Source organism: Chlorocebus sabaeus, chromosome 27 (assembly GCF_047675955.1).
Source record: "Chlorocebus sabaeus isolate Y175 chromosome 27, mChlSab1.0.hap1, whole genome shotgun sequence".
In the NCBI taxonomy this organism is placed as follows: Eukaryota; Metazoa; Chordata; class Mammalia; order Primates; family Cercopithecidae; genus Chlorocebus; species Chlorocebus sabaeus.
The window spans coordinates 10,585,015-10,602,982 of record NC_132930.1 but is presented as its reverse complement, the minus strand read 5'-3'; the positions used below and the strand labels follow the sequence as shown (position 1 = coordinate 10,602,982).

Genomic DNA, 17,968 nt, shown 5'->3' with positions numbered 1-17,968 from the left:
TTTCTGCAGGTTCTCTGAAATTAAACCAGGGTGCTTGAAAGTCATGCTAAAGTAAAATAGACGTCCTTGAATTAGAAGTATGAAGGTTTGTAGGTTAAAATTACTTTTATTTGCAGTAATTCAGTCAAGTCTACCCTAAAGGTGTGTTTTATTATAAATAATATTCAGTTATGAAACAAAAAAATTATGTTTTTGCAAAATCCAAGCGAGTTTAATTTGCTTTTTTACTGAATCAAATGCAAATGTTACCTGTTAAAAATATTACAGAGAAATTTTATTGATTACAAAATATCTAAGAAAATTATCAGCTACAGTTTTAAAGTTTAAAATGCTCTGATTGTTTCTCAGAAAAGGTTACCTTCGTATTAACTGTTGTGTGACATTTAGTAATGTCCTAAAAGTCTTCTGTGAGAGGTATTTAAAATGCTTTGAGACATGATTCATGCCCCTCAAAAGGTGGTATTAAAAGAAGAAAAAGACATAGCAGTGGGTAGTAAAGAAATAAAGGAGATCTAACAAAAACACTTGAATATTTTTTATTTTCAAAACTAAACACATAAAATGCTTTTATTTTGCCATATCCTACAGGAAGGAAGACATGCTTTTGCCCTTTTTTCTGCTTTGTATATGACCTTCATCTTTTACCTTTTGTTCTGTTCTTCTGTGTGCATTTTATAGGAAGAAAGTTGGGTCTGAGATTATATTGTAATTTCATACTTTCTATAGACAGAAAAGTTTTCAGAGAAAAAGAAATGGTTAAATATCTTCCAGATGTTGCTGCCTTATCAAAATGCTTCTAGAACTGTCTGTATAAGTGGTATTTCAGACAGTACTAAATACTTATATTTTATTTTTGAGACATGTAATTTTAAAACTGCAGTAGCTTAAAATTCTATTAAATGTAGAAAATATTTTGGTTATAATTGGCCTGGTGCGGTGGCCCACGTCTGTAATCCCAGCACTTTGGGAGGCTGAGGTAGGTGGATCACCTGAGGTCAGGAGTTCGAGACCAGCCTGGCCAACATGGTGAAACCTAGTCTGTATTAAAAATACAAAAATTAGCTGAGTGTGGTGGCATGTGCCTGTAATCCCAGCTATTTGGGAGGCTGAGGCAGGAGAATTGCTTGAACCTGGGAGGTGGAGGTTGCAGTGACCCGAGATCAAGATCACACCACTGCACTCAGCCTGGGTGGCAGAGCAAGACTCCATCTCAAAAAAAAAAAAAAAAAAAAAAAAAAAAATATATATATATATATATATATATATATATATGTTATAATCATAAGAGGAATCCTTACAATTTAAAATATTTTCACTTTTGTTTTGAAAAAGAGCCAACTTTCTCAAAGGAAGCTTTCATTAACTTCTGTTGTTTGGTTAGCTAATAAATTCTGTTAGTATGCAAGTTAAACCTGTGTGAAGAAGGTTATAATATGGTAAAGTGTAATTTTCCAATATGAGACAATGGCTTAAATTTGTCTTTGGAGATGGAGAATATTTTCAACATATATAATTTTAACGAACAGTTTTGTTGCTTTTTGTTAAGCTTAAAAAAAGAAATTTAGATCAGAAATTATAGGATTGAGCTGGTACCAAAAGAATCCTGAAGTACAAAATGGTTTTCCGAAAGAGCAAACATTTCAATGAAAATAAAACCCCAAAACATTTTTTTATATATCATGATTGCATGCTTTTAAAATAAAGAGGCTTATCATTGAATTTTAGTTCCATGAAAATAAAAATACATGTTTATTATTTAGAAATGGTTAGTGACTGGTATTGAAGTATTGTTCACACTTACGTTTGTAATAATTTGTTTAAAGAGTGCCAACAGTTTAGCACACTTTTGTAGTCTCTAGAACAGTTCTATACATTAAAAATAAAGCAATTCCTTTAAACAACTTACTATAAAACTATAATTGTTAATGAAATAAGATATTCCTATGTGTAAATTAGTATGATTTAAAAGTATGAAAAACAATGTTAAAATGTGGAGTTATTGGAATGTGTGCAGCTGCATACTAACTCTGTGTTTTTATATTTCCTTACCTAGTTTTAAAAATCATCACTTTTGGGCACTTCAGCTAGACTTATTTCAATATTATAATTATGATTAATGAAGGAGCAGTCAAAAGAAGTAGAGGTGTGGTATTTGTGGGCAGAACTCAAATGAAAAAAGCTATATTGTTTACTTGTTTACTATATCAATGTTAATATTATGCCTTATTTTGATAAATAATATATCTTAATCATTGTTGATAAGTATACAGGCAAAGTTTGAGCATCATGTATTTTTATGAAGCTGCTTAATTCCAAATTGCCTCCCATGCCACTATCTAGCATAGTTTAAGAAACACATAATTTTGAAAGAAAAGTTTATAATCCCTCCTTTCTTTTTTTTGCCCATTTCTAAATCCTGTATGCCCAAGGTAAATATAGTTTGGGGATTATAAAAGATTTCTCTATTACCCATTTCTAAATCCTGCATGTCAAAGATAGTTTGGAGATTATAAAAGTTTTCATGTATTGGTGTAGGTTGAGTATCCCTAATGAGAAAATTCAAAATCTGAAATGCTTCAAAATCTGAAACTTTTCGAGCACAGATATGATGCTCAAAGGAAATACTCATGGAACATTTTGGATTTTACATTTGTAGGTTAGCGATGCTCAACAAGTAAATATAATGCACATGTTCTAAAATCTCCCCCCAAACCCCAGCAATCCAAAACACTTCTGGTCCTAAGCATTTTAAATAGGGGATACTCACTCAATCTGTATATTTGTGCCAATACATGACTCATTAGAATGATTCTTTGTAAACTTAATATTTTAAAAGTACAGCACTTCTATAGTTTGGAAGGTTTCAGTAATAATTATATTCATTCAGTAGTCTCTTACCATTATCTCCCAGATGGAAAAAGAGAACTAATGTGGAAACCCCAGATGGTGTCCAGTTGGACCAGGGCGACATTAGACACTTAACAGTATTTTCAGTCTGTCTGTCTATTCCAATGAGCGAAATGGAAGTGTTTTTTTTTTTTTTTTTTTTTTTTTTTACATTTATTGGCTCTTCATATTTCTCTACATTATTTATAAGTTGCAGTTTCTTCAGTTGGTTAGTATTTCCATACTGTTTGCAATTTTATGGCCTTTAAATATAGGACATATTATATAGTAGAAATTTTGACTTTAAAGCATCTTGAGTAGTATATTTTGAGAAGAAAAGCTATACTGCTCTTGTAGATGGTTTCCATCCTTTATTTAGGTCTTTTCTTTTTGAATTCAAGTGTTTTGTATGCTTAGAAAGTGGACATGTATAATAGCGAGATTGGTTATTTCTGAGCTGGAAATTGGAAACTTTTGAAACTCAGGAAATTGCTCTGACAATGTTTTAACTGCTCTCAATTTAAAAAAATGACTAAATGTATAAGAAAGACAAAAACCACTTGTGCTGTTTTTTCCAAGTGCTTTTTCTAAGTGCTTTTGCATTGTGCAATGAGGTGAAGTTTGGTAATTTTTCTGTGAAGTAGTTAAATATTGCTAATTTTTATTTCCACGTAAAGAAAACAGATTTAAATGTTTATGTGGCCAAAAAGTGTCATTTAAAAGGTAAAGTAGTTTGTGTAGAATGTATGTACATGGTGCTTATTTTTAAAATGTGATTCAAGTTTACAGTATTACTTAATGCTTCTTTACAGAATTTAATAGAGAAACAAGGCTAGAACACATCTACAGCCTGAAGAGCCATTTATAACTTCATATTATGTGATGACAAAGTTCATTATTTTCCTTAAAGTTGAGCAATTGACTTTTATGGTCTAATGATGAACTTATTATTAATAGATGATTGGATTAACTGTGAGGCTTCTCATTAAAATACAATATTGCAGCTATCAGTTGGAGAATATATTATAAAATTTTCAGACGGTATATCAGAAAAATGTTTTTATTTGTACTGTAAACAAAATGTAATTTTGCTGTTAACTCTGTACTTTTTAAATTGAAAATGTTTTATAAATTTGCTTTTAAAATTTCTTATGAAGCCATTTGCAAATTACATACTTAATTTAATAAAATACTTTAGCCACAGTCCAGTGTGAGGAAATCTTTCATTTGATGTATTAGGGTTAGTGGTTTAACTATTTTAAAATATTTTTATGTGTAACTTTGTAATTTCAGGGGGAAAGTGTCATAAAAATTTTATTTCTGTACCACAACTTTTCTTCTAGTTTAAACTATTTTCTGTAGCAAATAAGAGTCCACTTTTGAACCAGATAAATGGATTAGCTATGGTTTCTCTCCTCACACCCTGTCTCTTTTGACTGACATCAAAATTAAAAATTATATCTCTTAGAGGCCGGGTGTGGTGGCTCATGCTTGTAATCCCAGCACTTTGGGAGGCTGAGTCGGGTAGGTTGCTTGAGGTCAGGAGTTTGATGCCAGCCTGGCAAACATGGTGAAACTCTGTCTCTACAAAAAATACAAAAAATTAGCCAGGCATGGTGGTACACACCTGTAATCCCAGGCATGAGAATTGCTTGAGCCAGGGAGGTGGAGGTTGCAGTGAGCCGAGATTGTGCCACTGAACTCCAATCCAGCCTGGGCAACAGAGTGAGACCATCTCAAAAAAAAAAAAAAAAAAAAAAAAAAAAGAATCTCTTAGAGACTCAAGTAATGCTTTAAATAATATTAATGACCTTTGGACTTAATATTTGAGTCCAAAGCAGAATAATTCACTCATTTCTCAAGGACTTAAAAACATTTATCTAACAAATATTTAGAGCACTTGTTACTGGGGTTACAGTGTAAATGCGATAGAGCTTTTATCCAGAGTTATAATTATTCTTATCAACTACTATGTGTATAGTAACTTATACTGTAGGATACTTTTGTATATGTTATATTTTAAATCTCAAGGGAATTTTATTACGTAGGTAGTGCTATCCCAATTTAATGAATAAAGCCACATAGAGAAGTTAACTGGTTTGCTGTTTAATGTCAGAGTTGTATAACTTGAACTTGCGTTCTCTGACTCCTAATATGGAGCAGCTGCATTTGTCCTCAGAGAGAGTAGTTACTTATAAAGAGATAATATTCTACTGTTCTCTTCAGAGAGTTGTGGCTCCACAGTATATGTCTTTGAAAACCTGCCATTTGGCCGGGCGCGGTGGCTCAAGCCTGTAATCCCAGCACTTTGGGAGGCCGAGACGGGCGGATCACGAGGTCAGGAGATCGAGACCATCCTGGCAAACACAGTGAAACCCCGTCTCTACTAAAAAAATACAAAAAAAACTAGCCGGGTGAGGTGGTGGGTGCCTGTAGTCCCAGCTACTTGGGGGGCTGAGGCAGGAGAATGGCGTAAACCCGGGAGGCGGAGCTTGCAGTGAGCTGAGATCCGGCCACTGCACTCCAGCCTGGGTGACAGAGTGAGACTCTGTCTCAAAAAAAAGCAAAAATCAAAAAACAAAAAACCTGCCATTTATGAGTCTGCCTTCTTCCTTTATAAGAAAGGTGGTACTTTGGAAAAACCCAAAATACTAATGGCAAAAGGTAAAAGTTTATTTCTTTCTTCCCATGAAATCCCAGAGATAAGAATTCCAGGACTGCTGGGAGTCTTCTTTTTCTTGATGCTTTTGGGAATCTAGGAAAGTTCACCATTCTGCCATACCCAAGATATTGGCCCTCATTTTCCTAGGCCAGGTTGGGTGGCCACATCTTGAACTCTCACATCTGTATTCTACTGGAGGAAAGACAAAGCAAAAGGGAGCAAAAGGCAAGTGCTAGTGATCTAAAGATGATTTTTGGAAGCTGCCATAGGAAACTTCTAATTACATCCTATTGGCCAGAACCTGGTCATGTCACATCTAGCTGCAAGGGAGGCTGGGAAATTATCTATTTCAGACTGCCATGTTCTGCTGAAATTTGGTGTTCTCTTGGTGGAAAGAGAATGGATATTAGGAGAATGAATAGCAGTCTCTGCCAGATCATTTTTTTTTAATCATTATATGCAAATAATGTGAAAATTAGTTCTTGATATGTTGATGACTTCTAAGTGTTAGGAAATAAAAAAAGAAAATAACAGGTTTTTTTTTTGTTTTTTTTTTTTAAGATGGATTCTCACTATGTCACCCAGGCTGGAGTGCAGTGGTGCAGTCTCCTGAGTAGCTGTGATTACAGGCACTCACTTCCATGCCTGGCTCATTTTTGTATTTTTAGTAGGATGGGGTTTCGCCATGTTGGCCAGGCTGGTCTCGAACTCCTGACCTTAGGTGATCCACCTGCCTCAGCCTCCAAAAGTGCTGGGATTACAGGTGTGAACAATCGCACCCGGCCGGGGAATTTTATTCAGGGAGGGTTGCTCTATATGATCCTGTTCTAGCCTCAAGTAGGAAAAAACTAAATGACATGTACTAGCTAAAAAAGTGCTAGTGGCAGGAAGTACATTAGTCAAAACATGTTTTTGGCATTGCTACATTAGCCTGCCCTATTTAATATAGGATATATGTACAGATGGTTCCCCACTTAGGATAGTTTGACTTATTTTTCGATTTTATGATGGTGTGAATGCCATTTAGTAGAAACCATCCTTCAAAGCTTGAATGGTGATGGGCTAGTGATATGCGGTGCAATACTCTTCTGCGATGGGCAGTGGCAGCGAGCTGCAGCTCCTAAGTCAGCCCCGCTAACGTTAGCTTTCCTAAGCACATTTAAGGTAGACTAGGCTAAGCTATGATGTTCAGTAGCTTAGGGGTATTGGATACATTTTCCACTTACAATATTTTCACCTTACAGTGAGTTTATTACATAAGTGACTCCATTGTAAGCCGAGGAACATCTTTATTTCACATGCATCTCTTAGTTAGAAAACTCAGACTGACACACTAACTGGGAGAGTTGGGGAAACAAAAGATTCTGGATGAAAATATTAAACACACACTAAAAACACTGCATAGTTAATAAGATAAAAGGGGCTTAGGTCAGAAATCTAAGTGAGAATATTAGAGGCACTTTTGCAAAAGGTTCTTGTGCTCCTGACTCATGTTAAGTTTTAGTTTTCAGTTTTGAGGTGGAGGGACAGATGACAAAGGACAGCAAACTTAAAAGACTAAGACACTCCATAAAGCTAACACCCTGCAGAGCTTTATCCTCAGTGGGGATGGGGATGAATAAAACAATTTTGCTCTCCTTCCCACCGCCAGAAGGACTGCAAGGAATATTGTCTTGGCATGAGCAGAAGAGACCAAAAAATGAATCAATCAATCAATCCTGGCAAGTTAAAATCACTACTGGCCCTCACAGAATAACAGCCCAAAGTCATAACACTTAGAGTGGTCAAAAAAATGACAAGTCAAGAATTGAATTGGTAGAGGTCTCGGCCTGATAATGCTGCCATTAGCTGCCCGACAAAGGCAAACACAAATTTTCTCAGAGAGAATGCACCCTCATCTTGGAGAATTAGATCTGATCAAGGCTGTAGATCCAACAACCGATTTATAGGGATTACAGAGGACAGAGGAATACGTCAGACATCACCATCAGGATGCAATTACCAGGATAGACTGTGGGAAACAACACAATTTCTTTAAATAAGTTGCAGATACAATAAAACCACACAGGTGGAGGGAGAGCTTACGCATTGAAACATTAGAGGCATATACCAGTTGCAGTTTGTGGACCCTTTTTGGGTACTGGTTCAGCGGAAAAACTTTGACAGTCACAGGACAGTTGGCAATGTGAACATTGACTCGATAATTAATGATTGTTTTTTAGGAATGGTGTGGTTGTATTTTTAAAAGGATCTCTATTTTAAAAAAAGTGATACATGCTGAAATATGTATGTAAAATGATACGATGTTAGCAGTTTACTTCAAAATGAGATGGAGGAAGTGGGTGTGGGTACTTAGGAAACAAGATTGCCCGTAAGTTTGTAAATGGGAAAGATAGATGTTTATTATACTAGAATGTCTACTTTTGAATAGATGCAAAGCTCTATAAAAAAAGGATTTTTAGAAAGTTGGTGGAAGAACTGGAGAAGTGGATTCTAGACCTGGCTCTGAGGATGAATTCCAGAATGCTGCAGAATTAACCTGCTTAGTAGCTGCTACCTCTGCTTTAATTTAAAGGTGAGGAATCAGGAGGCCACCATGGCACTGTTGCCACAACTGTCTCTTAACCATTCTCAAAGGTGGTGACTAGGCACCAGAAAAGTGTTGTAGAAAAAAATTTCCATCATTTGCCTTTTGAGCAGAATGAGCCATACCAGTGGGTAGACGGCCTCCACCTTACTTATGCCTCCCAAATTTCACTGGAGTGGATCCAACTGGTAGAAACTATTGTATTCATATATATATATATATAATTTTACCTTCATAAAAAATCTGGGAAATGTTATTTTAAACTTTACAGGAAGGCTTATTAGAAATAGAGCTGGGGCTGGGTGTGGTGGCTCGTGCTTGTAATTCCAGCACTTTGGGGGACCAAGACAGGCAGATCACTTGAAGTCAGGAGTTCGAGACCAGCCTGCCCAACATAGTGAAACCCCGTCTCTACTAAAAATGCAAAAATTAGGTGTGGTGGCACTCATCTGTAATCCCAGCTACTCAGGAGGCTGAGGTAGGAGACTTGCTTGAACCCGGGAGGTGGAGGTTGCAGTTAGCCAAGATAGCGCCACTGCACTCCAACCTAGGTGACAGAGCGAGACTCTGTCTCAAAAAAGAAGAAGTAGAGCTGGAGGATGAGTATCAAATGTTCATATTTGCTACACCGATGGTACTTATCCAACCAGGTATAGAAATAAAATGGCTTGACATAATAGTCACAAAAGCATTGCATGTCAACTGGGATATTTAGAAGTATGCCAAGGAGTACCCCAAGTCCAGGATAAGCTTAGGATATATTTCAGGAGCATTGGTTTTACTAAATGGCAAATAATACACATTATTATTTAATGTAGCTTATTGGTGTAGGTATCAGGGTTCTTCAGAATGAACAGGAGATAGATAGAGGATTTATCAGGAGAATTGGCTCCTGCAATTTTGGAGGCTGAGAAGTTCCAGCCAGAGAAGTTCTCCAGCAGAACCAGGGAAGCCAGTAGTATGGCCCAGTACAAGTCTGAAGGCCTCAGAGCCAGGGACGCTGATGGTATTTTTCAGTCCAAGTCTGAAGTTCTCAAAATCCAGGGAGAGAGGACCCCATGTGGGCCTCTCCAAAGGCTGCTTGAGTGTCCTTACAACATGGCGACTGGTTTCCCCAGAAGAGGTAATCCTTGTGAGCATGTCGGAAACTGCAGTACCTTTTATGACTTAGTATTGGAAGTTTTTTGCAGTTATCTGCCAAATTCTGTTAGAACCAAGCCATTAAATTCAGCTAACTTTGAAGCATAGGAGAATTAGCTCTACCTTTTGAAGGCTACAATGTCAAAGGATTTGTGTATGTATTTGGAAGCCGTTATGTTTACTGTGAACTAGGCACCACTAGGTACTTTGCAATGTACCCAGTATAAACCACCCACTGGGGTAGGTATTATTGCCCACATGGCAAGACATTGTTGTCCTACCCAGCAGGTATTTCTATTACAGCTCTTTTTGTTCAGGCATCTGGTGGCAGTGTGTTCAGGAAAGATCAACCCCTCTGTAGCTCCCGCAGGTGAATTTTGATTGGTGGAAAAGCCAATCATGGCAATGCTATTTCCCCTTGCCAGTGATTAGTTGAAGGGTGGATATATGATCATACCAACAAGAATTCTGCTAGAATGGGTCTAGGAAAAGTTTTGCTCATGAATACAGAGAGACACATAGGAAGAAATGCACTCTTGTTCAGCAAGACTTTTGTGTCTGTGTGTGATGTCTGGAATTGCAGTTGCCTTGTTGAAACCATGAAGAGACAAACCTAAGGCCCAAGGCAGTGTGCTAAGGATGGCGAGTGTAGAGAAGAAAAACCCTCTGTTCTTGATGATGTCATTGACCCCCTGAATTAACCCTGGAACTGACCTTTAGTGGTCTTGTTATGAGAGACAACAAGCTACCTTTGTTTGGCTTTTGTGTTACAAGTGGAAGCATCCTAATGATTTGATATACCCCATTTTACAGACTAGGAAACATGTTCAGAGAGATCATAGAATTTGCCAAAACTTTCCCGGCCAATAATAGTAGAGCCAGGATTCAGACTGAGATGTCTATGTTCTAAGCACCTGGTCCTTTATCAGTTAAGTGACTTTTCTTCAGCAATTCTCAGGAATCAGAGAGGAGAAACAGAGGCCTCAGTTGGTTTCAGCAGAGGTAGTGATTGGAGGACAGGTATAGGAAGGGGTCAGTATGGGAAGGGGTCAGTGTGGGAAGAAAAGGAGATGAAATTCAGGACGCTGTATATGTAAGGTTGAAAAGCTTGACTGTGAGATACAGGCTGGTAAGGAGTCAAGTGGAATTCAGAGGGGGCTGATAGACTGGAATAGTGGAGGTGAGCAGTGAAGGTATAGCTGGGGAAAGAACAGATTCAGAAAGTTTGAGGGGGAGGGAAAGTGGAAGGAGATTGTAGGAAGGGAGAGAACTTCCGAGTTCGGGGTATTAGGATGTGGGTATTTGTTCCTAAGGGAGTTTGATTTGTGGCTGAGCATGGAGATGATGGTAGTCGGAGTGAAGAAGGTCACAGAATTGATACCAAATTTCCGGATCATCTACTTTGTGTACATATTACATAGAAAAATGACAGGCAGTGCAGTGGAGAGAAATATTGAAAGCCAGTCTGCTAGAAGTCTCGGTGAATTAAAAATGTTTTCTTTATTTGTGTGGTCTCCATTCTTCACACAGATAGGATCTGACTCAACACAGCCCCATGTTGAAGAAGAATTATAAGGATTATTCTGTTTTAATCTGCTGCTTTGCCAAGACTGGAGAGATGAGATGGATAGGGTCACCGGGAGGGGCTAAAAGGAGAGAGTGGTGAGAAATGGAGTTTCCTAAGTCTTTCTGAAACAGTTCTTTGCAGCGGGACCTCACTGTTTTGTTTGAAGTTGCTTCTTGACTAATCCATCTGAATTTATGAAAACCAACAAAATAGGCTTACACATTACCCATTATTTCAGATTATTGTGGTTTCCCTACTTATTTAAACAATTACAGGCAACTCTGCTGATCTCTTTGCTGAGACTCTGAAGACTCTGGTGATCTCTTTGCTGAGCTGTAGAGTAAGAAGAGCTCACTGTCTTCTTAAGCTCTGGGCTACGTTTTTCTTTTCATTGTTCTGTTCTTTCTTAGGTAAAATCATTTTTTTCTTTCAAATTTTTGGCAGTGGGTTACATAGGAATCTATTTTTAAAGTAGCTTATTAATTTTATGTTACCTTCATGGAATCATTAGCTAGAATATCTGAATATAGTTTCTTCCTCGTCCCTTATATTTCTTGGTTCCTGTCCTTAGAGTCATGTTAATAGTTTTAGGTCTTATTCCTGTGATTTTATTCTAAGCTAACTCAAATCTTTTTTTGGAAACAGGATAAAAATCAATCTGCACTTTTTTTTTGTCTTGCTCTGTCACCCAGGCTGGAGTGCAGTGGCGCAATCACAGCCCACTGCAACCTCTGCTTCCTGGGCTCAAGTGATCCTCGTGCCTCAGTCTCCCAAATAGCTAGAAATACAGGTGTGCGGTACCATGTCTGGCGATTTTTTGTATTTATAGTAGAGTTGGGGTTTTGCCATGTTGGCCAGGCTGGTCTTGAACTCCTGGCCTCAACTGATCCACCTGCCTCATCTCCTAAAGTGCTGGGATTATAGGTGTGAGCCACTGCCTGTACTTTTAAGAGAAAAAGAAGCAAGGTGCAAAAGAGTACTCACAGTATGATCCATTGTGTTTTTAAAAGGATATGTGTAGATAGATCCACCGATGTACTCTACATCTCTATGTACATATGTGTGTGTGTATATGTATATATAAATGCAAACCCACACATACAGTGAATAGAATAGATTCTGGGCCCCTTATGAATCAGTTTCAGAGGATGTCATGTTCAGAAGTCAGTATTCCTCAAAGAACTTGTAGGAAACATTTGTGTTTTATATAGCACAAGTTGAAGTTAGTTTTCCCTTCATATTCTTTTTGTCTCCCACTGTCATGCCCCAAAGCCTCTGTCTCTGTATTTCTTCCTCTCCTCCTTTCACCAAAACCCTCCCTGACGTCTCTACAACTGCTAGGCCTTATCTATCTCCCTTCCCATTTTCTTTCTATTTTCTTCTGCCTAGTGAATAGTTCTGGGCCTTTTGTATATAAATCTCTCATCTCAGCTTCCTTGGTTCTTCTCATAGAACACACCTCCCTTCCATTTATTTTACCTACACAATAAGACAATGCAAGGGGGCGGGGGCTGTGGCCAGTGGGAAGCGGTCAGGGTGCAAATATTGGCATTTTTTTTTGTTTTTGTTAGTAGGCAGGAGGAAGGAAGCTACAAATACTCCCACAGTAATAAGTTTTTTCCCTGTTTCACATGAAGAATTTCTGAAGGATTCTGTAAGAAACTGTGAACAGCAGGTTATCTTGCGGGATAGGCCTGTGGGGTCAGAGGTGGGAGCGTTAGATTTTGCCTTAATTGTCTGAACAGTTTTTATTTTAAAACTATATATATTACTATTAGAAAGTCATTAAAAAATAGAGACAATTGGCCGGGCACGGTGGCTTACGTCTGTAATCCCAGCACTTTGGGAGCCCGAGGTGGGCGGATCACTTGAGGTTGGGAGTTCAAGACCAGCCTGACCAACATGGAGAGACCCCGTCTCTACTAAAAATACAAAATTAGCCGGGCGTGGTGGCGCATGCCTGTAATCCTAGCTATTTGGGAGGTTGAGGCAGGAGAATCGCTTGAACTCGGGAGGTGGAGGTTTTGGTGAGCCAAGATCGTGCCATTGCACTCCAGCCTGGGCAACAACAGCGAAACTCCATCTAAAAAAAAAAAAAAGAAAACAAGATAATTAATAGATGTACTTTTTATTTTAAAATTTTGTGTGTACATAGGAGGTGTGTACATTTATGGGGTACATGAGATATTTTTGATACTTGCATGCAATGCCTATTAATTACATCAGGGTAAATGGGATAGCCATCCCCTCAAGCATTTCTCCTTTGTGTTACAAGCAATTCAGTTGTTTATAGTTATTTTAAAATGTACACTAAATTATTGTTGACTGTAGTCACCCTTTTATGCTATTAAACGCTAGATCTTATTCATTATAACTATACTTTTACATTTTGAAACATAGTGAAAATGTCATACTTGATATTAGAGTGAATTATTCAGTGTACAAATTATATGTATTTTAATATGTTTCTCTTTAGGCTGCCTTCTAGTACCAAATGTTATAATCAGATAATTGACCTGGTGTTTGTGATGATCTGATATTATCAGGAAAAGCATTAATCTGCCTTTTTTAACTCTTAAATTTATACAACTGCTGAAAGAAGGGAGAACAGATCCAAGAGTTCTAATTTGTGAATAATTGGAGTTCCAGAGTGAAATACAAGAGAAAATCCAGATTTAATAGAAGTAAATTTCCTGAGCTGAATAAAGCCTTGTATTTGCAGGTTGAAAGTGTTCACTAAATTCTAGGCAGGATTGATGAGAAAAAGCATACACCTAAACATACTCTGACAGAATTCCTGAATCTCAAAGTTAAAGAGAAAAATATATAAGATTCCAGACGAAAGAAGTTATTTGTAATGGGAAAAGAATTGGTCTGGTATCAGACAGTGGAATCATATGTATACCTGTTAAAAGAAAAGGAAAGTAACCCAAGAAGTCACTTTCCAGCCAAGCATCATTCACCTGCCAGAGTGAAAGAGATGCAGAAAGGATTCCAAGAACCTATCGTCTGTGTATCCCCATCTAAAGGAACTGAAAAGAGGACTGTAACTAAATAACAAATTAATGAGAATAGAGACTCCAAGAAATGAGAAGGTAAAGTAGAAAGGGAAAATGGTGAGTGAACAATAAGCCTTGTAATATACATGGGTATGTATATTAATGTACTTGGACGATGATGAAATGACTGAAAATGTGTACTATATGTGTTAAATAAAGACGCTTAAGATAAACGAGACTCATCTAACTAGAGCCTGGGAGTAAAAGTTACAATTTTTCTCAGCAAAACCTAAGAGGTGGTATTGGAGGAAAGGGAGGAAGAAGTAAAAACATTCTAAAGTTTTATCTTATTGGGTGGAGGGAAAGTATCAAGGAATACAGTAACTTGGTGGGGAAATAATATATTCTTACATAATAGTAATAAAATATGTGTTCGATGATGTGTATTAAAAAAGAACATAACCACTAGTGGAGTGGGAAAGTATAATGTCATTTTGAAATTATAAGAGGAAACAAAGGAATAAATTATAACTTGATCATACCAGTATATATAAAGAGAAGGAAAAAAGAAAATGAAGTAAGTTTAATAGTAGATATAAGCAAGAGAGAAGGAATAAAATAAAGGAATAAAATAAAATAAAGGAATAAAATAAAGAATATCAGTGATTATATTAAATGTAAATGAGCCCAATTTTCCTATCAAAAGACAGAGACTATCAGAATAGATTAAAAACAAATCCAGTGAATATGTTGTTTATAAGAAACACACTTAGAGTGATAAAGAAATATTTAAGGGAATTGGAAAAGCAATACTACAGATATATAAAGAAATTAAAAATTAGGAGAGGCAATATTAATATCAGAAAAGGTGGGACTGAACAGGGAGAAGAACAGTACCTACAAAAGACAATGTATGAAGATAAGCACCAAACAATATCATAAACATATAAATCAGAAGATTGTTATAAGGATAACATAAAAATGAAATTTGTGGATTTTACTACACCTTTTTCAGAACCAGACAGATTTAGTAGACAAAAAATAGGAGACCATAGAGAAACCAATTGACCCATTTGCTGTAATAAATATATATAGAATTATACATTCTTCAGAGAATATGTATATTTCTTTTATTTCTTTTTTTCTTCTTCTTTTTTTTTTTTTTGAGATGGAGTTTTGCTCTTGTTACCCAAGCTGGAGTGCAATGGCGTGATCTTGGCTCATTGCAGCCTCCACCTCCCGGGTTCAAGTGATTGTCCTGCGTCAGCCTCCTGAGTAGCTGGGATTACAAGTGTGCACCACCACACCCAGCTTATTTTTTGTATTTTCAGTAGAGATGAGGTGTCACCATGTTGGCCAGGTTGGTCTTGAACTCCTGACCTCAGGTGATCTGCCCACATCTGCCTCCCAAAGTGCTGGGATTACAGGCTTGAGCCACTGCGGCCGGTCAAATATATATATTGGCTACTAAGTAGTTACACAAATTTATCATAAACTTGGCCACAAAAATAAAAAATAAAGGGCCGGGCATGGTGGCTCTCGCCTGTAATCCCAGCACTTTGGGAGGCTGAGGCGGGGAGATATCTGAGGTCAGGAGTTTGAAACTAGCCTGGCCAATGTAGTGAAACCCCACCTTTACTAAACATACCAAAAAAAAGCCTGGCGTGGTGGCGCACACCTATAATCCCAGCTAATTGGGTGTCTGAGGCACGAGAATCGCTTGAACCCAGCAGGCAGAGGTTGCAGTGAGCCGAGATCGCTCCACTGCACTCCAGCCAGCACAACAGAGCAAGACTCTGTCTCAAAAAAGAAAAAGAAAAAAAAAAACCTTAAAAATAGAGATTTTAAAATTTCACATTATTTGATGAAATTAGATGTAAATTAATGAAATTTGAAATATATAAAAGATTATAAAAATAGTTATTTGAAATTTGAGACCACCCTCCTAAATAATCATTGGATCAAATTAGAAACTAAATTGAAATTATAAACTTTGTAAAGGAAAAAAGGGAAACTCGACATAACCAAACGTACAAAACCCAGCAAGAGCTGTACATAAAGTACATAAAGATTGGAAATTCAGTGCTCATCTTTAAAAAAAGAAAAAGAAAAAAAGGAAGCTGGGTGCGGTGGCTCATGCTTGTAATCCCAGCACTTTGGGAGGCCGAGTTGGGTGGATCACCTGAGGTCAGGTGTTTGAGACCAGCATGACGAACATGGTGAAACCCCGTCTCTACTAAAAATACAAAAATTAGCTGGGCATGGTGGCGGGCATCTGTAATCTGAGCTACTCAGGAGGCTGAGGCAGGAGAATTGTTTGAAGTCGGGAGGCAGAGGTTTCAGTGAACTGAGATTGCACCATTGCACTCCGCCTAGGTGACAGAGCAAGACTCAGTCTCAAAAAGGAGAAGTAAAATAACCATAAAAGAAAATAGAGGAGGAAATTAATAAAAGACTAATATTAATGAAATTTAGAAAAGATAAAAAAATCTCTGAGAAAAGAGAAACACCTTATGAACTTGAGGGTAAAAAACTTTTAAAAATTAAAATACACATTTAACTCAGTAATTCTGTCTACAATTCTCATGGAAATAAAAACATAAATTTCAAGATATATACCCTCAATCATTAACTTCAGTTTTTTTTTAGGGGGCCTGCTTACTATGTACACTGGTCATCCCAACTTAAGAGTCCATTGTGGTAATATATTTAAAGATTACAAATAAAGAAAATGAACTAGGTAGTTGTCTAATAAGAGCACATGCAGGATGGCCAGGTGCGGTGGCTCACGCCTGTAATCCCAGCACTTTGGGAGACTGACGCAGGCAGATTACTTGAGCTCAGGAGTTGAAGACTGGCTTCGGCAACATGAGGAAACCCTGTCTCTACAAAAAATACAAAAATTAGCCAGGTGTGGTGGCGCGTGCCTTTAGTCCCATGCGCCATCACAGTCCCACACTACCTGGGGGGCGCTAAGACAGGAGGATCACTTGAATCTGGGAGGCTGAGGCTGCAGTGAGCCGAGTGGTGCCACTGAACTCCATCCTGGGTGAGCAAGTGAGACCCTGTCTCAAAAAAAAAAGCACATGCAGGAGCTCAGCAGACCTCATCCATTTTGTGTTCCAGTTGGAAATTGTTGACTACCTTTTTTCAGCTGTATCTTTTTGGCCAGATGTTACCAAATGAGATCATTTCCTGTTCAGTAATTCTATCAGGTTATGCATTAACTTAAATGATTGAGTTAATATGTCATGGGCCATTTAAGATAGTGCAATTGTATTTCACATATCCTCATTTTGCTCAATGATGTCTTTTCTATTTTGGTTCCTCTTTGATATGTTGGAAAGGTATTGAAACTAGGAGCTAAGTGATATGGAAAAGGCTTTTATATGTTTATGATGGAGAGATTTATTTACTTTCTTGGCAACTTGTGTGAGAATACAGTTTTAATATTTCAGCAAAAGCAGATTGGTGTATGTTTTATTTAGGGATGCCCAGTTTAATGATTTTATCAGTTATGTTGGAGTTTGGTCAAGGCATTTAGGTATATTTAGCCTATCTTGCTAGGTTGCATACCTAAAGGACTGGGCTTCCACTTTTCTCAGTCTATCTTCTGCCCTTCGCAAGTTCTTCCAACGTGAAGTGCCAGGGCATGCTGTCACTTTCATTGTTTGTCCATCCCTTCTGCCAAAAACTAGCCAGGAAACCAGGAACCAAACTCTAGGAGAAGGCTGCCAGTGCCATTGGCAGAAAGAGTGCCATCTTGTTTTTTACTTGTTGTTGAGCCTGGTGTCGGTGCCACCTTTGCATCCCAGGGTAATGCTGTGTGGTGATTCCCATACAACATGGCCAGAGAAGCATTTCAGTGTTGTCTGATGACACTTAGGTTCAGCTTTGGATCATCCCCTATGATGTGGCTGGGTGTCATGGCTTGAATTGTGTTCCCCCAAAATTCATATGTTGAAGTCCTAACCCCCAGTACTCCTGAATATGATCTTAATTGGAGGTAAAGTCTTTACAGAAGTAATCAAGTTGCATTAGTCAGGGTTCTCTAGGGGGACAGAACTAATAGGATAGATATATACATAAAGGGGAGTTTATCCACACAGTAGACCATCTGCAAGCTG

General features: G+C 37.7%; 1 protein-coding gene across 8 annotated transcripts in view; it reads left to right on the top strand.

The window, feature by feature from the left end:
* Positions 1-15,517, top strand: part of N4BP2 (NEDD4 binding protein 2) — a 108,507-nt gene extending 92,990 nt beyond the window's left edge. For 7 of the 8 annotated variants that reach the window (XM_038008613.2, XM_008017595.3, XM_073012457.1 and 4 more), the window contains one exon: positions 10-15,517. In XM_038008613.2, the coding sequence (XP_037864541.2) occupies positions 10-55 (46 nt within the window). In that variant the 3' untranslated portion in view covers positions 56-15,517. The remainder of the gene's footprint in view (positions 1-9) is intronic. The other variant, XM_073012456.1, reaches the window with a different exon arrangement.
* Positions 15,518-17,968: the final 2,451 nt, after the last annotated feature.